The following is a 20,510-nucleotide window of genomic DNA, read 5'->3' on the forward strand; positions in this document are numbered from 1 at the left end:
CCAATGGTGGCGAGCAGCCACCCAAGATGGCGCCCTGCCTCTTCCTCCTCCTCCCCCCCCGGGATCAGTTCCGGAGCGCGGCGGAAGGCGGCGGTGGTGGCGGCAGTTTCCGGTGTCCTTCCCGTTGGGGCTCGCGTTGCGGCGCGGCCATGGCGCAGAGCCTGAAGGACCTGGCGGGGCGGCTGCCGGCTGGGCCGCGGGGCGTCGGCACCGCCCTCAAGCTGCTGCTGGGCGCCGGCGCCTTGGCGTATGGAGTCCGCGAGTCCGTCTTTATCGGTGAGTGCTCCCCGGGACCCCGCGTCCTTCCCTCGTTCCACCTGAGCGCTGACGGTGCCGTTTCTCCCCTCAGTGGAAGGCGGGCAGCGGGCCATCTTCTTCAACCGCATCGGCGGCGTGCAACAGGACACCATCCTGGCTGAGGGGCTGCACTTCAGGTAGGGCCTGTTCCAGTTCCGCTCCCCCCATCAGGGGGAAGTTCTTCACTAGGAGAGTGGTGAGGCCCTGGAACAGGCTGCCCAGGGAGGTTGTGGATGCCCCGTCCTTGGAGGTGTTCAAGGCCAGGTTGGACGGGGCCCTGGGCAACCTGATCTAGTAAAGGTGTATGTTTGGTGGCCCTGCTAGGCAGGGGGGTTGGAACTACATGATCCTTGAGGTCCCTTCCAACCCGGGACATTCTGTGATTCTGTGATCAGTCCGGTTGCCTATACGGCCTCCTTTAAACCTCCCGATGGTTTGCAGGATCCCCTGGTTCCAGTACCCCATCATCTATGACATACGGGCCCGGCCGCGGAAGATTTCCTCCCCCACAGGCTCCAAAGGTAAGAGTAGACCTTAGCGGGCCCCATGAGGCGGGAAGGCTGAAGTCCAACCCCTCTCATGTCTCTCTCCTCAGACCTGCAGATGGTGAACATCTCGCTGCGTGTTCTCACCCGCCCCAATGCGGCTGAGCTGCCCAGCATGTACCAGCGCTTGGGCCTGGACTACGAGGAGCGAGTCCTGCCCTCCATCGTCAACGAGGTGCTCAAGAGCGTGGTGGCCAAATTCAACGCCTCGCAGCTCATCACACAGAGAGCCCAGGTGACCCATCCTGAGGGAGCTTCTGCTCACATTGCAAAGGACAGTTAAATTGTGCACATGGGGGAGCGTTAAAAGGGGTGGAAGATTCATATCTGCTGGCAGAAAGGGTATGAACTGTATTCTGCTCTTGGTTTGGTTCTGATGCAGATGCTGAAGCTGCACCATTGGAGGAGGACATGGTTTTGTGATGCATAAAGAGCAGAACTGCTCCATAGCGAAATAACAGGGGAGGGAGAGCTAATGTAAATCATAGTGAGCACACAGCACTGGAACTGTCTTTAAAATGATCATCTGGCCCTTTGTGGGTATCAGGGGAGATGCCAGAGCAAAGTTTCTCTGACTTGTTTCCATTCCATGACAGAAAAGAAGGAAAAGCAAAGAACAGAATTAAGCATCCGGGTTTTATTGTAAGAGTTGATCAGTAACGGGAACATCAGGGTTGTGTCTGCAGCTGTGTGATGTGCACTGAGGAGATAATTGAATGCGTTGGATCTTGTGTGACAAGGATGAATTGGAAAAAGAGGGGATGGCAGCAAAGGTATAGCAATTAAATTCTGAAAACACTACATGTAGCTTTGGATATGGAGTTATTTAATGGTGACAGATTCAGAGGACAGGTGTTAAAGTCCACGTTTCAAGCTTAGTTTTAGGTATTGTCTCTCAGGCCAGCTGTGAATGAACTGTGCTTCAGCTGTGCTTCAGTTTAGTGGTGCGCAGGAAGTGAGACGCAGCCCGTGTGGAGTCCTCTTGCTGTACTTGTGTTTCAGGTGTCCCTGCTCATTAGGCGAGAACTCACAGAGAGAGCCAAGGATTTCAGCCTCATCCTGGATGATGTGGCCATCACAGAGCTGAGTTTCAGCCGTGAATACACAGCGGCCGTGGAGGCCAAGCAAGTGGGTGAGTTCCATTTATGCCTTGAAAGGGTGGGTTAATTAATGAACTAATGAATTAATGAATGAAGCAAATCTGAGCTAGTGCATTTTGCATGGATACAACTTCAGGGTTACACACCCCAGCTTCCTTAGTAGTGGAGCTAACTATATTATTCCAGCTACTTAGCAGAAAACTTTGGCCTATCACTAATGGAATAGGTCATGAATGGGACTGTGTTCCTTAAGCTGTGGGACTTCCCTACTACTTCCTATGGGGGTTTATACTTAGAGGTTGCAGTTGCTGTTGGTTTTATTAAACAACAGCAGCAAAAGTATACTCAAATACATTCCTTAGCTGTGGATATGGCCCTAGAGGACTGTCAGTTCTTACAGAAGCATGAGTTCCCCAGGTCTCAGCCATACAGCCCTGGCACAGGATTCAAAACACGGGATCTGTTTCGAATGCTTTTGTCCATTGTCTCTGCAGCTCAGCAGGAGGCACAGCGTGCACAGTTCCTGGTGGAGAAGGCCAAGCAGGAGCAGAAGCAGAAGATTGTTCAGGCTGAAGGAGAAGCTACAGCTGCTAAGATGATATCCTGCTTTGTGGGGGTTTTGTGGGATGTGGCTTGGGAGCTTGACAGGCCTTGGAGTTTGTTGCATGGGTTCGTGTTTAGCAGACTTGGAGGAGGCGATAGCTTCAATTAGTCCTCAGGTTTGTTTTTTTCTACTCAGTTTGTTGGAGTGAGGATTAAGTGCAGTTACTTGTCTGAGGTTACAGAGCAGGGCAGAAAACACCACGAGCCTTTGCTCCCTGTTGTAAGATGCAATTACTGTTTGCTGTCTGGGGCAATAACATTGTACTTGATTAGGAAATGTAGAAATGGCTTTGCCTGCAGGCCCGACTTAGTGGTGTAGCAATCTTTGAGGTATTTGCTGAGATGTGTTTGTACGTTTGTGTGGATTCCTTAGGAGGAATTAATTGAAGGCAGGGGGTTTCTAGTAGCATTTTTTTCCATAACTGTGCCCTGTACCTCGGTGAAGCTCTGAGCAGGAATCCGGGCTACATCAAACTACGGAAGATACGAGCAGCTCAGAACATCTCAAAAACGGTGAGTAGAGGAGCACTGAATTTCCATGTTCCTTCTGCAGTTGCGTTGTCCTCATAGCCTGGTGGCCATATGATGAATTTAAGGCGAATGTGACCTGCCCTGTCCTGATCTTTATCCCAGCTCTGATCAAATAGATCTAAAGATTTAGTTAACAGCGATCGGCAATTATATGCAAGGCTAGGAGTTTATGCCCTTTGTATGACAAGGCCAGATCCAAATCAGATCTCATCACCCTCCCTCAGCTGCAGCCACCACAAGCTCTGGCTTGCTGCACACTGTGAAGAGGGGACAGGTAGATGTGGGATCAAAGGTCTGTCTGACAAGGTGACAGAATGATCACTGCTTTTAAGACGTCTGACGGCACTGGGATGGGATGTAAGGACATTATATAGTTTGTTTTGGAAACTATATTCGTTTAGCAAAGATTTTAAGTGGATACAAGCAAGAGTGCTGTATCTAGAAGGAGAGAGAGATTATTTATTAACACTCCTTCTTTGTGTATTTCAACTTTTTTTATATGACCTCCCTAATGGCTTTTCTTTTTCAGATTGCTGCTTCACAAAACCGTGTGTATCTCACAGCAGATAACTTGGTGCTGAACCTGCAGGATGAGGGCTTTACCAGGTAAGGGTCGGGTGACTGCTGTGGGGGAATTTACCTGAGCCTTTCATGTGAAACTAGTCTTTCCTCTGAGAAGATCCTGATGCCAGAGCACGCAATCAAGTAGAGTGCACTCTTAATGCAGAAATGAATCATTTTTGTTTCAATCTAATGATTTCCTCTTTTGTTTCTCTTCCCTCTCTGCCCCCTACACATCTCCATCTCCTGACACAGAGGAAGGTAGGACGCTGCACTTTATTTTTGACCCTTTTCTTAGTGTTTGGAACAAGGACATTGATGTGTTGGTATTTGGCCTGGGTGTTGTTTTTCTTGGGCATTTTTGGCTACCAGTTCATTCTGGTCCTACCTCAGTTCCCATTTGTGATATGAAGCATGAAGCCTTTCCTTGCAGGGGCCATACAAACATCTACATCAAGTGGGAGAGGTTCAGTAATTGGAGCTGTGTGTGTGTCTCTGAACCTTGCATGGGGAAGGCAGGAAGTAGGAGTTTCCTACTTGCACTGGATGTCCTGCTGTTAAAACAGAGGGCTCAATGGAGGCAGTTAGTTAATTGTATTAAATTGTGTTGATCTGGGGTAATGGTCTCTTGAAAAGATGCTCCTGTTACTCTCCAAAAGCTTTCCAGTCCATGCAAGAAAACATCATTCCCTGCTTTCAGAGCTGGACAGAATTATATGGTTTTAGCCTCATTTGTCCAATGTTAACTGGATAATGCAGTGACAGCTGAGTTAATGGTGTGTGGCTAAAAGCTTAGAATCAAGAAAGGAAGCCAGAGCTGGTTTATTTTCTGTGCTATGTCTGACCTTTGCCCCTGTTTGGCCAGATTCTACCCCATTTGTCCCATCAGGCTTAAGGGGTTTTGAAAAAAGGACTTCAAAGGACTGGAAGTCCAGATTGTCGGACTGTGACACCTCATGCTCCCAAGTCTGTAGTAAGGGTCTGACTCGGCTTTGCTTGTGCTTTCTGGGCTAATTACTCACTTCTGTCTCCCTTGCAGTGACAGTCTTCTACTCAAACAAGGGAAGAAATGAAAGAACTGAAGCCTTCTAGAACCGCCAGCGCTGACCAGCAGAAGATGGGAGTGAGAAGCTTGGAATTTCCTGCACACTAGCTTTGTTTGACCTCACTTTGAAATTGTTACAGCAGTAACCAGATTTGGTTTCCATGCCCCGGCTCCATTTGTAGTGTCCCATTTCTAGGATTGGGCTGTAGCACATCACAGCTGTAATCCCTTCTTCATTCCACCAGTTAAATCTGGGGAGGTAGGAAGGGGACTTAGTGATAAAACTAACCTACATGGATATAGCAATTCACCTCTGATCTTCATTAATCTTAGATATCTGTAAGGTAAAATCAGACCTGTTTTATTTTTGGCCAAGTGAGGGAGTTCTGCTGCCATCAGCACAAAACCTTTTTCTAATCAATTGGGGTCCCAATGCTGAATTCAGGAAAATACCATTCATTGGGTGCCTGTCAACTGCTGGAATCTTTGTCACTGTGTGCTCAGTGATCCTTTCAAACATTTGTAAAGATTAAAGATCTCAACATTTATGCCCTGTGTACTGCGTGTGGTGCCTAAAAAGGAGGTTATTTGGTACAGGGGAAGGGGGAGCCGAGCTTTTATTTGATTGCAAGCACTGCAAAAGGTTTGGGTCAGCATTCAAACAAGTACACCTTTATTTACAAACAGAAGATAAAACAGCTGTCACACCAAAGTCTGTCATATTTACAGCATTCAATTGTAGGATGGAAAAGAAATGATTGTAAAGAAGGCCAGGATAAAGAAAAGAGGAAGTTCCCTGTTGAATTACAGAGGGGCTAAGCTGAAATAGGCCAGAAATGCCAGATTTTAAGAGGTTTCAGGGAACGCTAAACAGGCTAAACTCAATGGAGCAGATAGAGCTTTACAGGAACTACATCTCCTCCTCAACTCCTCAAGAAGAGGAACTGCTGGAGCAGCAGGGAGTTTGGGTGCCAGTGCACGAGGATCAAGGTAAGCTGTGCTTTTTCCTGTTAATTAATGAAGGGCAGCAGGAGTTGTCTCAGGCTTGTACAGGCAAGGGATGCTGAAGTCGGTCAGCAAGCTAGAAAGCAGCCTGCTTCAGAGCTCTGAAAGATGGCATGGGAGAAGTGGGGAACGCCTTCCAGTCCAAGAGAAAGGAATGTGAGACATGGATGCAAGCTCCCATCCTGCACTCCGTGTTTAAAGCCCCCTTTGGGGGCTGCCTGCAAACTGTGCTTATTTCTTCTTTAGTGAGCCCTTCAGCTTCTTCTCCGAGGACAGCTGTTTCCGTACCTTCTCCTCCTTTTTACCCAGGTTTTCATAAATTGTCTCTTTCTGCCTGCAAGACCAGGAAGAAACAGGAGAAAGTGAGCAGAAGGAAAAGCTTAGCCAAGCCAGCAGGTAGAAAGGGCACTGCCAGAAGCAAGCACGGGTTAGACTCGGGCTTACACCAGCACTTACTTGGAGGATTTTCGTGAGACCTTGGCATGCATGTTCTTCACTGCAGGTGGGTAGGAGATGTTCCCATACTCTGATTCATTTTGCTTGCCTTTCTGAGACTATGGGAGAGAAAACTCAAGCTGAGATGAATGGGGTCTGGGAGAAGCATGAGAGGAGGCATAATGAAAGTACTGGGGCTGTTTAATCATGCAGGTATCACACTAGGATCTCAGTAGAGGTTGGTGGATTGTTAAAGTCCACAGGCTCTGTGCACTGCCCACAGGTGAGCAGCAGGGAATACGAGTGTATCCTTGTACAGAAGGGACCAGAGGGGCAACGCATTTCTGGAGGCACTGACAAACCTCCCTGTTATGTGCTGGGTAAACAGTATTAAACAGCAGCAGGTAGTGAATGTTATCAGAGGTTACTAAGAGAAAGGATGCTAGTATCAGCAAGTAAGGATCAAGGAACATTGGATGTTGTATAGAGGGATATGGTTTAGTGGGACTTATTGGTAATAGGTGAACAGTTGGACTGGATGATCTTTTAGGTCTTTTCCAACCTTGGTGATTCTATGATTCTAAGAGAAAACCCTTTAAACAGAGGCTATGGAGACTACTACAAAACCAGGATGGGGAAGACAAAGGGAGAGAACAAAATCTTTGCTTGTCTTAGTTTCAGCTTGTAACTAAACCACGCTACATAGGATGTAGTTGAAACAGTTGCATTAAAACTTACTACTGATTAGCGGTTCAGAAGAGTACTTGAGCTGCTGCTATTGTCCCCTGAATTGTAAAGGTTTGGGGAGAAGTCTCAAATCTTGGTTCATCATCATAGTCTATGTAGGTCCCAAAGCTCGCTTAACGTTTAGGAAATAGAGCACTTGTGCTCAGGGCCAACATTACACAAGGCCTCAGTTCTCCTATCTGGAGAGCCCATTTTCTCACCTGGATAACCTCCAGCTTTTTCTTTGTTGTCTCTATGAACTGGCAGATGGCCATGTAGATGAACTTGTACTGGGCTTCTGTCTGCACCATCCCTGAGCGTTGGGCCCTCACCATCTGGATGGTCTTCTGGATGTCGATGTCACAGTCCAGCCCTACCAAGGGGGACCAGAAAAGCTTTTGATACATTTGCTGATTCCCTTCTCCCAATTCTCTTCCAAAAATGAGTGGAACACATTCAAGTTGTTTTCACCTCCCTTCACCCCTGCAGGGACCTCCCATCCCTTCTTCCTGCTCAGGGTCTTCCAAGCCTGGCCCTGGAGGAAGAGCTCAGGCTCAGGGAAGCCAAAAGCCAGGCTAAATGGGTACAGTTCAGAGAATCAGGAGCTGACATAGAAGAAGGACAGCACAACTTTGTCAGGGCTGTGGCAGGCTCTCCTCCATTGAGACCTTTTGCTGCTGGCATTAAGCCCTGCTGGGTGGGCCAGTTTACTTCAAGACACAATGATGTCCTCTTACCCTTGGTGGAGATTGTTTCCACTATCATATCAATGACGATGATAGTCCCAGTGCGGCCAATCCCAGCACTGCAGGGAGAGGACAAGCAGAGATCAGAGCTGCCTGTACGGTTAAACCTACATCCACCCAGCCACCATGATCCTGGAACAGTCTGCAGCTGCTTCTAGGAAGGATGCAGCACTTGTAGCAGCTGTTCATCACTGCCACAGAATAATCAAGGATTCAACAGGCAGCGGAGTTTGGTTTGGGGACATTAAAAAGGAGTAAGAATTGTCAGTGAGTTCAAGTCCTAAGGAACAGCTAGTGCAGCAGGACAAAGACTTTACAACTTGCCTTATGGAAGAGAAAGAGAATGATTTAAACCTCAGCATTTGTACCAACCTGCAATGAACCAGAATAGGCCCCGCATGTGGAATGCTCTCCTGCTTCTGGTTTATTTGATCCAGGAAGCTCAGCACTCCTCCTGGCTCACTGGGGACACCATGGTCAGGCCAGCTCAGGTACTGGTACTGCCAGATCTCACGTACAGCCTCGCTCTGACAATAAAAACAGCAAACTGGTAAAACTGCAGCCCAGTCCTATCCCTGGCCACCGACCCAGGGAAAGCTGGGTCTTTAGCCAAAGGCTTAAGAGCACTCTTGGAGCGCTCCTTGGTGATTTCATCAGAGGTTGAGCCCAAAGCAGGTGGAACAATGCAACCACAGCACACAGTAGTTCCCAGCCTTAAACATATAGTGACTTGTTAGACCCAGAACAGTCCCCGACCGGGCACACTCACGTTATTTATTGGACACAAACAGAGATGCCGGAGTTTGTATTCCAATGCGTCGTGCTCCCCAACGTTCTCCACAAGGTAGGGACCATATTCTTTTGTGCTTCCTGCCTCTGGCCAGTAGGGCACACATTTATTCTGCGTGGACAAGAGGTAAAGTGGAGACAGGCAGAAGGCAGGAGAGAGAAAGAAAACAGCTATGACTGAAAGGGAAAAAAGGGCAGTTCGAAGACACCTTCTTACCCGTCCTTTTTCTACTTCCCGTGTGGTCATAACAATAATATGTGTGTTCTCCTGCCACACCATTTGCCAGAAGTCATTGACGGTGGTATCCAGACAACCCTGACTAGCGATGTAGGTCTTGGAGCACTCATCCGGACTGATCAGATTGTTCTGTGGAAAGGGAAAGATGAGGAATGCTGCAGGAACTGCCGCTCCGCTCTCCCACTTTGGACATACGGCCATCTTTCAGTAATCTCACCTTTACGTAGTTGGCGTTGATATAGTCAGATCCGGGGATGTTTGGGTCCCTTCCTCGGAGGATGACTCTAGAGTGATCAACTAGGGGTGCAGTCAAGAATAAAGAGCAGTGAGACACCCTGTGCCCAGCCACACAAATCTCTCTCACTGACTCCTGCCACCTCATTCATGTTACCCAGTGTATGCAGCGTGCTCCTGATTTTAACCTCTCCTTCTCTGGGGTCAGAGCGATTTTAATGTGTGCTTCCAGTTCTCCCATGACAGACTGTCCCATTAGCTAGTCTGACGCTTTCCTCCCTCCTTTCCTCCTTCAAGAGCATGTAAAGGCTGTGACCTTTTATCACCTTTTAAATCCCCTATGCTGCAGACTTCATAATCCATTCTGGAGGACAGAACAGGCTGAGGCAGGGCCAGAGGTGACTTGGACACCTCTTCATTGCCTGTCTCCATCTCTTTGCTCTTTTTACAGTGGAGGAGATAGACTCACAAGGCAAGATGTTCTTGTATCGATTCTTGCTCTTGTTTTCAGGTCTCTGGCCCTCGTGACGGTCAAATAGTTGTTTGGCTTCCTGTTTTTGCAGGCTCTGAAAGGAAGAGAAAGTTATGGCAAGATGACAGTGACGGCGTAGGTGGTCACTCAGAGGAACAGTGGTATCTCTAGGGGTATGTGGGCATGCTTGTCGAGGAATAGAGAGGTAAAAAGTTAACCTAGCCTTGAAAAGTCCAAAGTTCATGCTCTTACTGCTTCAGTGACTAGTTCTATCCATGAAAAAGTACATTTCTACCTCACTGGGTTCACTTAAAGATAATGCTTACTCCTGAGATCTAAACAGACTCATTTCAGAGACAAACTGACATTGAGTTGCAAGACTGCCTGAGAAATCGGTGATGGATAGTTAAATGGTGCACAGGAGCTCCCCAAAAAGCCAGAGTAATATCCCCACGCTGCTTCTTACATCAAATTCCTCCCAGAATCCAGCCTTTGATGTTTCCTCAGATAAACTCTTCTTGTTGAGTTCATGCACTCTATTCTCAATGTCAGCAGCATTGACTCTTGTAGCATAGTAGGGCTGTGGATGGGAAAATACAGCGGGTTGGCATGAGAGAAAGATGCTACTAAAGATCAAAGTCTCCTTTGTGGACAACAAGGAGCAAGAGAACAAACAAACAGCGAATCCCTCCAAAGGATCCTTGAGAAATAGAGGAAACAGAATTTACCTGCTTCAGGTATACAAAAGAGCCAGACACCTCTTCAATCCCCGTCTTCTTGAAGTGTTCCACAAGATCTGCCAAGCTGTCAAACTTCTCAGCGCCTCCAACTGTATAACGTCCATTCTAAATGGAGAAACAACACGTTACATCCCATAACGTTCCTGCATGCAAAGCTGGTAGTGCTCAGGAAGAAAGAGGAATCTGAGGTTCAAAGTCATAGGAATCACTTTGTGCCATCTAGAATAGAGTCACCAAGTGGCAGCTTGACAGCACTGAGTTCATGGTGGGCTGATTCCTTAGTGGATGGAAGCCTGGAGGAAATACTGCCTTCAATTCTCATTTAAGGCCTATTGCTCTTTGTCCTTGAAATCTCCCTCCATTTCGTGCATAGCTTCAAATGAAAGAGAGAAGAGCTTGTTACAGAGAGGTGCAACATCCTCCAGACTAAGTCTGGAGACCTTGCCAATACCTCCATCTCTGCCAAGAGCTTTTAAGTCTTTTGATAAACTCAACATGAGTTGAGAGTAAATGAGATTGTGAATCCTCCTATCTCTTTCATTCGACTCCCTGTGCTGGAGTTCTCAGACACACCTCATCCTGTTTCCTTCAACGTCTGAGCACCCAGCACTGCCAATGGTCACCCAGTTCTACAAGAGAACATAAGGAACCTGCGAGGTGACAGCACTTTGATCCAAATTCATAAACAGTGCTCATCAAGATGACAGGGCTTTTGAGGAGATAGCAGAGATGACAGGTAGAAACATCTACTCCCTCCTCCTTTTGCTCTTCCACCCGCTCACCTCACACATGATCTTGATGTGGGTGACTTTGAGCCGGGCCCCAGAGGCACTGCTTGCTCCAGGTGGTGGAGCATCAGACCCAGGTTTAGGTTGGTCAGTCAGGACGGACAAGACAAAATCCCCAGGTTTGCTGAGGCTCTCCCGCACCAAGAAGGTCCATGGGGTGGCTTTGGCCTGGAGAAGTGATTCAGCTGCAGCACCTGACAGATGCCCATGGTACCACCTGAAATAAAGAAGGGCAGAAGAGGTGGAGATGCGAGTAAGTGGATGCTCGTGAGCTGCTCAGTGCCAGACAGCAACACTGGGGAAGGAGGAAAAGGGGGATGAAGAAAGATGAGGGGAGAAATAGAGGAAGGAGGAAGGGAGGGATACCAACGGAGAAGTAAGATCTTGGGAAAATTAGGTGACACAGCAGTTAGAAAGCTGCCAAGAAAAGGAAAGGGCAAGGGTTGAGTGGAGCTAGAAGGGATCAAGAAGCTGAAGGTACAGTGGGAAATCACCAAATGTGATCCAGCTGTGTTGGACACAACAACACAGGTAAGCAATGCTTACCATTCCAGAAGGTGCTGAGGACATTACTGAGCTGCCAAGTAGGGAGACATGCAAACTGTACTAAGTTGAGATGCCGTGAGATGTTCTGAATCATCCCACTCCTTCCAGTACCACCTTGCTTGTGTAGCTCTGCTGGATCTGGATATACCTGAGCCCAGGGGCTACCACAGCCCCTATGCCTGTGTGCTGAGTGCTTCCCAATTTGGTATCAGAGAGCAGATCGTGCCCTTCTCCAGCAAGGATGGTCTGGCTCAAACAGGCCCATCTGTGTCTGGGCCAGCTCTATCCTGTTCCACAGAGCACCCAGCAACTGCAGCCACCTCCATTTTGGCCATCTCCCCGGTGAGCAGCATTTCAAAAGCAGGTAGTTCTTGCATCAGGCTGAATTGCAATGCCTCTTCCTGCTCTGCTCACTTCAGGTACTGCAATAAGCACCAGATATGCTCCACACATCACTGCACACACTGCAGTCAAGGCCAGGCAGATGCTGAGTGTGGGCAGATCCATAGCAGCAGGTTTGCTGCCGACTGAGTAATGAGTGATGGAGGTCTGGAGCAGCAGTAGTATTAATGATGGACTTTGAATTGCTACAGCTCCTCCACTATCCCCAAGCCTTAAAATAGTTCAGGAGCCTATGCCACAGTCACAGAAACAGGGCATTCGTTCACCCCTGCTCTGCTCAGCACAACACATTCCTCTACACATCACCTAAGGATCCTTTTGAGAGCAAGATGTTGCAGTCAGTTACCATACCTAAGCTAGCTGGGGCGAGCTTTCATTTCTATTGATCTTCACCCCATTCTCCGCAAGAAGTAGCTCGGGACTTCCATTGCATGGCAGTTATTAATTTCTGACGCTCTTCCCAAGTAAGTGTCCAGCCAACATCTGCCCTGGGGAACAGCTGACCGCCCTCTTGATCAAGAAAGGGGTCTGTGGGCCATTCCTCCACAGGAAGGAAGGAGTTAATGTGCCCTGTTCCCCCCTTCCCTCCCCCAACACAGCCCAGCTCTTCAAACCCACGTGATGGAAAATCACTTGGGGAGAGAGTGAGAGGAGCTTTCGTAAGAGCTGGGGGGAGAAGTTTCCAACCGCAGGAGGAAGGGAGGAAGCTGTAGGGCCACAGCCCAACGGCCTTGAGTGGAGCGGACAGCCGGGACACAGGGGCAACCTAGGGTGTACCTAGCTGCTTCTCAGCCAGTATTGCAGTTCCCTGTTCCCAGGTGCACGAGGAGGACCTGTCTGCACCCCAGGAAGCAGTGTGTCCCCATCCCAGAGCACAATATGACACTCCCCAAGCTGCATCAGCAAGCCTGAACACTTGATGCAAGGGCAAAACCACCTGATTTGGTTTAGGAACTTTGTGTCAGAGAGGTATGCAAAGTGGGGACAGGAAGGAGACTCAGCAGGCTGGGAATAGCAGGTGAATGTGGGCCCCACTCAGCCACATGAGTCAGCCAGGACCAAATGAGCAGGTCTGGGGCAAGGCTGAGGGCTCCCACACACCAAGTCACCCCCACGTACCACTGAGGATACATAACTAATGCCACAACCCCTGCTTTTTATGAACAGTACAGAAATCACAAAGGCGACAAGAAACTGGAAGTATGAATAGATCCCCATCAAGTCTGCTCTGCTGTCAAGTTACATCCAGCTACTGCTGAGGATGGTGTCTCTGCAGAAACACAGGAGGATGCGGGAGCCAGGAGATGCATTTTGCAAGGTTCTCTCTAGAGATGTGGGCAAGGAAGAGAGAAGGGCATGAAACATCACCACAGCCATACCAATGCTTGGTTTTCTCCATACCTCTCTGTAGTGGGATCAGAACAGTTGAGCGGATATCGCAAGTCAATGATGGTTCCATCTTTGTCTTGCAGTGAGCCCTGCTGCTGCGTGTAGTACTCCACCAGTTCTGAAAGCGTAGCAAATTTCTCTCCTCCATATAGGTCATAGAAATCCCCAGTGTTCTGGATACGGATGTGGGTTACCTGATCACCAACCCTGAGGGACAAGGCACAGAGTAGACTGGTGAGATGGCTGAATAAAAACCAGAAAATGTGGAGCCCCTTCCTGCATCACCTCCTAACATGGAACTGCAGCAAACCATCCCAGTGGAAGGAGATGGCTGGAAGAAGAAGCTCTTGAGGAAAGTTAAGGCAGAGTCTAGAAGGGTCTGGACAGCTCAGGTCCTTTTACAGCTTGGATAGAAGTCAGAGGAATAAGGACAGGTTGAAGGAGAGACTGTAGGACAAGCGAGGACCTAAGCATTTTGCATATGTAACCTTGGAAAGACAGCAGTTGAGGTCCAAGTTACCTACCTAACTGAGAGGGAAAAATCCCCTTGATTCTTTCGACTGGGTCTGGCTAGAAAGCTCCCATGGACACCTCGTCCCTTCAGTAAGGCTTCAGCTTCCAGCCCACTCAGGTCACGATGAAACCACCTACAAAAGGAGATGAAAACAGAAACAAGTAAACATAAAATGCCAGGCACCACTGTTGTACAGTGAAGAATGGCTTCCAGTCATCTTCCTTAGGTAGACCTATGCAGATGACAGCCAGCAACAGCACAAGCACCCTTTGTACCCACCACCTTCCCAAGCCTATAAAGGATTACAGCTGAGATACAGCTATCAGTGTGATCCCCTCTGAGCTTGTTCCCCTGCCTACACACACACACACACGCACACACACTTGTCAGACCCTCTTACCTCACCATTGTGAAGGGAAAAAAGAAGGGGAGGTCAAGTGGCTATCACCAAAGCAACTCAAAAAATACAGAGGAAAAGTCACTTTGCGCTGGTGAGAAAAGGGAAGTTGGAGATGAGCGATGGAGCAACCGGTACTAAGTTGTTTCTGCTTCTCTTGGGAGCTGGCCATGTATCCCTCCTGCAGTCTACCGTCAGCCCATTCAGTGCCTCTCCATCACTCTGTTTCTGGATATGTGCCTTGATCTCCTGGCTCTCTGTGCGCTGCTGTAGTGCAGGGGCAGGAGCAGCCTGGTGCGCAGCTGAGCGCACGCGGCTCCAGGAACAGGAAGCGCTCTGAACCATCAGCTCCTCAGCCCCAAGCTGCTTTGCACACACTTCTGCTTCTCCTTTTGTGTCTTTCCTCCCCAGCCCCTTGTTATTCTCAGGCCCTTGCTTTTTTTTCTCTTTTTTTTTTTCCACATCAGGTTTGGCTCTATAAGTGCTTTTAGGGACCCAGCTGTGGTCACAGATTTCAGTTCTGCAAGACCTCTGTTCTCCTTCTTTCCCGTGAGGTCGGTAAGAAACACAACTGCTCCCCACACCAAAGTCCTTGCAGTGGTACTAAGGTGACCACAGCTCCCTTAGGGTCACCCACACATCTGCAAGGACAAAATGGGCAGCACATGCTGGTACACATTCAGCAATAAAGCAGCCTACAAATCATGACCACCTGCATGGTGCAATGCACCTGGCTCTGCAGGGCTCCTCTCAGCCATGCAGCTGAAACCTCCACCACCCCACTAGGCAGGTAAACATCCCATGTGCTCTAAGCAGCCAAAGGGGGAATCCAAGTAAAGCCAGGTGTGCAGAATTTAAGAGGCATAGGCCAGCACTCTAAGCACAGCTACCACACAGGGTAGCTGAGATGTGTGATGTCGGCAGCAGGAACAGCAAGAGATTTGTTCATTTCACACAGCAGCAGTTGCAGACTTCTCTACATACCACGACCATGAAATCTTGCAAAGAACTGAACAGGCTGCTCACAATGGCCAAGACATACAGAAACTAACAGCAGAGGGAAGTACAGGAGACACAAATGGGGAAACTAAACTTCATTGCTAGAAAGACAGATCAGGCAACAAAAAAACCCAGCTTCTTTTAAAACACTTCCAGTTTCACACACAGACGATAAGATGGGATGTGGTAAGCTGCAGGAATCCAGCTGCACTGACTTAAAACTGATATTAAAAGAGGGAAACTTTAAAGGCACAGAGACTCAATGAAGGAAATGTTATACAACGAATATACTACCAACTAAAAGCACTGGTGTGTTACCAGAGGTGTTATACTCCTAGAACCAAAACACAGCATTATACCAGATGCCATGAAGGGAAAACCAACTCTAGATGGTTTCACACAGTGGCACAGGACATGGGTATATTTCCAGTCACTTGGTGGTTGTTGCATTTGTCATCACCCAGGAGTCAGTGCAGCACTGGCCACTTCTTTCTTCAGTAATATTTAAAGCTCATTGGATGGCCTTCACTTCTGCAAATTGCCTCAATGCAACTTCAGTAGCTTCTGCAACTCATCATGTAGGACTCTATATAGCAGCCTTCTACCTCTAATGCTTTCCCACAATACAATAGGACCCATCAGTGAGCAAGTCATGTTGCTTTTCACACTCAGGTAGTGTATACATAGCAAATAGTACAATAGCTCAAGTTGGAAAGGACCCATAAGGATCATGGAGTCCAACTCCTGACTCCACACAAGACCATATGTCTAAAAGCATCATCCAGATGCTTCTTAAGCCCCAGCAAACTCAGGACTGTGATCACTTCCCCAGGAGAGTCTGTTTTGGGGCCCAATCACCCTCCACTGAAGAACCTTTTCCTGATATCCATCCAGAACCTTTACTTTTGCAGCTTCATGCCATTCCCTCAGGTTCTATCACTTGTCATCAGAGAGAGGAGATCCTCATGAGGAGCTGTAGGCCACGATGAGGTCTTCCCTCAGTCTCCTCTTCTCTTGGCTTAAAAAACCCAGGGACTTCAGCCATTTCTCATGTATCTTCCCCTCTAGAGCCTCCACCATTTTAGTAAGCCTTCCTTTGGACACTCTCTAATAGTTTTAAGTCCTTTCTATACTGTGGCACCCAAAACTGAACACAATGATCAAAGTGAGGCAGCACCCAATTGCTCACCCATCACATTATGGTTTTGTCTAGCTCTATAGAAGACATTTTGTCCAGATACAGGATAATGTGAGAAACAGTATGAAAAGGGATCCCTCTGTCCCTCCAGAAATACAGGTGGGTTCTGCCCCTTTATGACTTGATGGCATTACAGTACTCTGTGCACTGGTGTCCACTAGAGACTTACACTCCCGTGGTACTAATGTGCCAGGCCTTCAAGTCCACATAGTCCAATAAAATGGATTGTCCCTTTCCTCCAGCTGGCTGGAGGCTGAAATCTTTTTGCATATCTTGCAGCTCACACAAGGTTAGGGGTCAGATGTTACGCCTCCTTTATGAGTTCTCTCCCCCTGCTCCTCTCATTCTTGTTATGGCTCTGCTTCATCTGCTTCATCTTCACCTCCTTCTGTCTAAGCAGGAGTTTCTCTCCTCGCTAAATAAGCTGGCTGTTTTCTGCAGCCATTTTTAACTCTTGTGTATAGGGATAACTGATGCTGGCACTGGTTGGTTCTGTGAATGAGCTACAGGGCTTGTCACAGGGATCGGAGTGACCACAGGGCCTTTCGTAAGAGTCTGGGGCAACCACAGGGCCCATCAGAAGGGTTAGAGCAACCGCAGGGTCCATCACAAAGACTGGAGCAATCCTAGGGCCTGTCACAGTGCTTGGAGTAACATCAGGAGTTGGAGCAGTCACAGGGTCTGTCACAGGAGTTGGAGGAGTTGCAGGGACCATTCATCGCACTGTCATCAGATTCGGAGGTATTTTCTCACCCTCAAGTGTGCTGAATAGTACTGACAAAGGCTCAGTAGGCTTTGGCCAGGCCTCAGCACACTGCAGTGACTTGTGTCTCTCTAGAATCCCAACAACCACCAGGATGTGCTGTTGTTCAGGATTCCACAGCTGTTCAGAGGTGAAGTTCCAAGACACCATGGGCCCCTATTGCCCTAGATATCCATACCATCCCACACTCCTTGTCATATATACATATCCCACCTCAGAACAGAGCTCTCGATGATATTCTTAAACAGTTAACAGTACTTAAAAGGCACTGAACTGCTGTTAAAAAGGACACTGAGAAACTGGGCCATCAGGACAATGAGGAGCTTGGGTTCACCACAGAAAATGAGAGCTAGGTTTGTTCAGTCTGGAGAAAAGACACTTGCTAAGGAATTTAACAGCAGTCTGAGACTATCTAAAATGGGGACTGGGGGGTTTAGAGATGATGGAGTCACAACAGAGAGGACTACAACAAGATCCCTTCCAACCCAAACCATTCTATGATCCTAAGAACATCATTTTACATATGCCTATATTGAATTTCAGCTCCTGATCAACTGCCTGTTATTCCACTATCATAAAGTCCTCCTGCAATCGTTGAGTCAGCTTCCATCCTATTATCCTGAATAACTTTCTAAAACCAGTTAATTGCCATTTCTAATTCTCAGCACTGCGACAGGCAGACTTACGGTTCTGCCCAGAAGTACATAGCAGTGAAGGCCATCTGGTCCTAGGGAATGGGCATATGGACCATCACCCTATAACCTGCCAAAGTAGATGCTCTCTAAGGTTGTGTGACCATCTGACCAGGAGGTTCTATTCAGGCTAGTGCAAATTGCATTTCTTTACTCCATACCATTGCAGTCCTCAAAACAGAACACCCATTTATACTGATGGTAAAGACTGCAACAGAACATCCATTTATACTGATGGTAAAGACCGCATGCCCTGCTCTTCCAGAAAGGAGAAATAAAACTGTAGCAATCGAAAATAGCTCGGATTCAAAAGGCCAACCCTCTGTCCAAAACCATTTTGAAATGCTGCATCTCCACAGCTTGCAGGATAATGGCAGTGGGTTGGGCATCACAAACTACTTGCTCATTATCCAAGCAAGGAGGAGCAATGGTAACAGCAATAACACCAAAGCACTAGTCCTCCAGCACCTTGCCTAAGGCATATCTTTCCCATGTGTGCCCAATTCCTACTACCAGTGTCTTTGTTACACACACACGCCCTCCCTCCCAACTCTGTTTTCTTGCCTTATCTAACACACAGAGCACTCACCCACAGGATGGCATCGGGATCTTGACACGCAGATCCCCACTGCTGGGGTATGAACAGCAGCTGTTGGAGGAAGTACAACACCCCTAAACCAGGGGGTCCTACAGGAGGAAATAAAGCAAGGTTGGAAGCAGCAGGGGTGGACTTGAGCTCCGCTGCCATGGCTGGGTGATCATGGCAGGAAGGAGTGGCTGATGGGTCTGTCCTGTGTCCCGTGACTCACCCGTGTCTGATCCACGCAGGCAGGATCCTGACTGAGCTCTGTTTGTTTCTGGGCAGAGTAAAGGTGGTAGCTCCAGGCTAGGCAAAAAGCAGGCCCCAGGCAGAGGGCTTGGTTTGCACCATTTGCAAAACACTTCCTGGGTTGTAGTTAATAAATAAGTAAAGGGGTGGGGAAAGGCCAGGCTGGCAGAGGTAGGTAGAAACGGAAGGGATGGACTGCTCTTCCTATTTCCTATCCACTCTGCTCACACCCTCACCGGCTACATTCCTACCTGGTTTGTAACCAAGGCGCAGAAGGCAAAACCCAACACAGCCCTCACAGCTCTAGCTTGTTCTCTCAGCCCGTGGTGGCTGGGAGCCCTTCTTGGCTCTCAATCCTTCCCAAAGATCCCAGTACCCCCATGGGCGACAGGCACACATACCAGAAGGCTAAAATGAGACATTTGTGAATCATTCCCAGTCCTTGCTACACCATGTTGTCACTCTTATAACAATATCCAACAAGTCTGACCACACATTTAGACAGGAAACCAGAATACAGGCACAGAAGCTCATTGTAGGAGCGTATGGGGAAGAGTATGAATTAGCAGCGCTGCCTTAGCTGCATTTAAACACTGGACAACATCTCAGGGACAATGTTGTTTTGGGGAACATGTCGCCTGATACGTTTCAAATAATGCATCTGTAAATACTTGTTCTTGCAAAGACATCTGCCCTGCATCAGGAAGGACCTATACCTGCATAGCAGCACCAGCTTACGTCCATTCATAATTCAACCAGGGCACTTTCAAGACGTCTTTTATTCACAGGCAAAAACAGAAACATGCACAAAGGAGCCAGTTCATCTCACGCCGTTATTTTCCTCGTTTAACCGCTCCGTTTCCCGTGGCCGGCTGAGCAGCAGCACAAACAGCCCCAGCCACAGGGGAAGGCTCAGGACGGAGCCCCGGGGATCACCGGTATCACGAGGCGGCCACCCCGCCGATGGCAGCCCCGTGCGGCGGCAGCGTCATGGGGGGCAGGAACAGAGCCTTCAGCTTGCCCGACATGCTGGCGATCTCCGGGTCCTGCGACTCGTAGGATTTGATCAGCCGGGCGAACTTCAGCACCCCTGCGAAGGGAGGGAGGAGGTAGGGAGGGAGGGAATGAAGCCGGAGCCGGGCGGAACGAGCCCTGCCCCGATTCCGCCGGGCCCGCCCACCTTCGCCGTCGCTGCTGAAGCCGTAGGCCTTGATCACGTCCTGCTGGATCTGCGTGGCCACGGGCAGCAGGAACTGCAGCATCTTGCCCATGTCGTTACACGCGTTCTCCCGGGCCTCGTCCATGCGCTGCACGTTCTCAGGCGCCCCGAAGGCCTTGATCACCTCGGCCAGCACCACTGCGGTCACACACACCATCACAACAAGCACAACAGCAGCCAGCACCCACACACAACCCCAGCCCACACACAGCCCCGCTCACCCTTGGCCTGCTCGGCGCTAAGGGCCGGCGGTGCGGCCTGTGCGGAGGCCGCCATGAGGCCTAACGCTGCCCCGCACCACAAGGCACCTCCCACACACCAAGCGCCTCCCTATCATTGCACTGCACTGTGGGGCTTCCCGCGGGGCGGGAAACCTGCTGGACAAATACTAAAAGAGCTGAAATCACTGCTTCAATCCTCCTAGCGCGGGGGGGCGCAAGGCACAGAACTGCCCTTAGGTAAGGGCGAGTGGGACCCGAGCGCCAGGCCGCCATCCGAGCGGGACAAGGCTCCTCCACACACACCGCAGCCGCTCCGCGCTACGGGCCGCCGTAGTGACACACTGCAGCCCGGCCGTGCCGCTCTTGGCTTTATGCAGATCAGCGGCTTCTTATTGGTGCGGCTGAGCGCAAGCCCCGCCTACCGCGGGTTTGAGTGACAGGCTGAGTGACGGATAGACGTGGCCGCCGAGCAAGAAATGAACACAA

At 49.1% G+C, this 20,510-nt stretch overlaps 3 protein-coding genes and 1 non-coding gene across 6 annotated transcripts; 1 reads left to right on the top strand and 3 right to left on the bottom strand.

Annotated features, from left to right (window-relative positions):
- Positions 1 to 98: 98 nt before the first annotated feature.
- PHB2 (prohibitin 2) lies at positions 99 to 5,230 on the top strand. The gene is made up of 8 exons (XM_085523546.1): positions 99 to 276; positions 350 to 434; positions 739 to 818; positions 893 to 1,077; positions 1,845 to 1,974; positions 2,437 to 2,540; positions 2,981 to 3,058; positions 3,606 to 5,230. The coding sequence occupies exons 1-8, from the start codon at positions 150 to 152 to the stop codon at positions 3,684 to 3,686; spliced, it is 870 nt and encodes a 289-aa protein (XP_085379672.1). The 5' UTR covers positions 99 to 149; the 3' UTR covers positions 3,687 to 5,230.
- Positions 5,231 to 5,326: 96 nt separating this feature from the next.
- PTPN6 (protein tyrosine phosphatase non-receptor type 6) lies at positions 5,327 to 18,724 on the bottom strand. Of its 3 annotated transcripts, XM_015872651.3 has the most exons (16): positions 18,565 to 18,724; positions 18,345 to 18,442; positions 13,717 to 13,839; positions 13,205 to 13,399; positions 10,850 to 11,072; positions 10,056 to 10,172; positions 9,794 to 9,907; positions 9,325 to 9,421; positions 8,839 to 8,918; positions 8,601 to 8,750; positions 8,364 to 8,495; positions 7,967 to 8,121; positions 7,586 to 7,653; positions 7,070 to 7,221; positions 6,144 to 6,241; positions 5,327 to 6,021 (listed from the first exon to the last, which is right to left on the bottom strand). In XM_015872651.3, exons 2-16 carry the CDS (start codon positions 18,356 to 18,358, stop codon positions 5,919 to 5,921), a joined length of 1,821 nt encoding a protein of 606 aa, XP_015728137.2. In that variant the 5' UTR covers positions 18,359 to 18,442; positions 18,565 to 18,724; the 3' UTR covers positions 5,327 to 5,918. The 3 variants fall into 3 exon arrangements, 2 of the variants coding, with proteins under 2 accessions (XP_015728137.2, XP_015728146.2); XR_014937007.1 differs by lacking the exon at positions 7,586 to 7,653 and having other exon boundaries at positions 18,565 to 18,704; XM_015872660.3 differs by lacking the exons at positions 18,345 to 18,442; positions 18,565 to 18,724 and adding an exon at positions 14,107 to 14,470.
- A 620-nt stretch (positions 18,725 to 19,344) lies between these two features.
- On the bottom strand, positions 19,345 to 20,123 carry C1H12orf57 (chromosome 1 C12orf57 homolog). The gene is made up of 3 exons (XM_015872674.3): positions 20,025 to 20,123; positions 19,765 to 19,941; positions 19,345 to 19,674 (listed from the first exon to the last, which is right to left on the bottom strand). Exons 1-3 carry the CDS (start codon positions 20,077 to 20,079, stop codon positions 19,526 to 19,528), a joined length of 381 nt encoding a protein of 126 aa, XP_015728160.1. The 5' UTR covers positions 20,080 to 20,123; the 3' UTR covers positions 19,345 to 19,525.
- Positions 20,124 to 20,152: 29 nt separating this feature from the next.
- Positions 20,153 to 20,212, bottom strand: LOC116652803 (U7 small nuclear RNA). Its single transcript, XR_004306022.1, has one exon. It is a non-coding gene; the product is annotated as a U7 small nuclear RNA (small nuclear RNA).
- Between the last annotated feature and the right edge of the window lie 298 nt (positions 20,213 to 20,510).

This window comes from Coturnix japonica, chromosome 1, assembly GCF_054131305.1.
Source record: "Coturnix japonica strain WE chromosome 1, WE-NBRP24, whole genome shotgun sequence".
NCBI classification, from domain to species: Eukaryota; Metazoa; Chordata; class Aves; order Galliformes; family Phasianidae; genus Coturnix; species Coturnix japonica.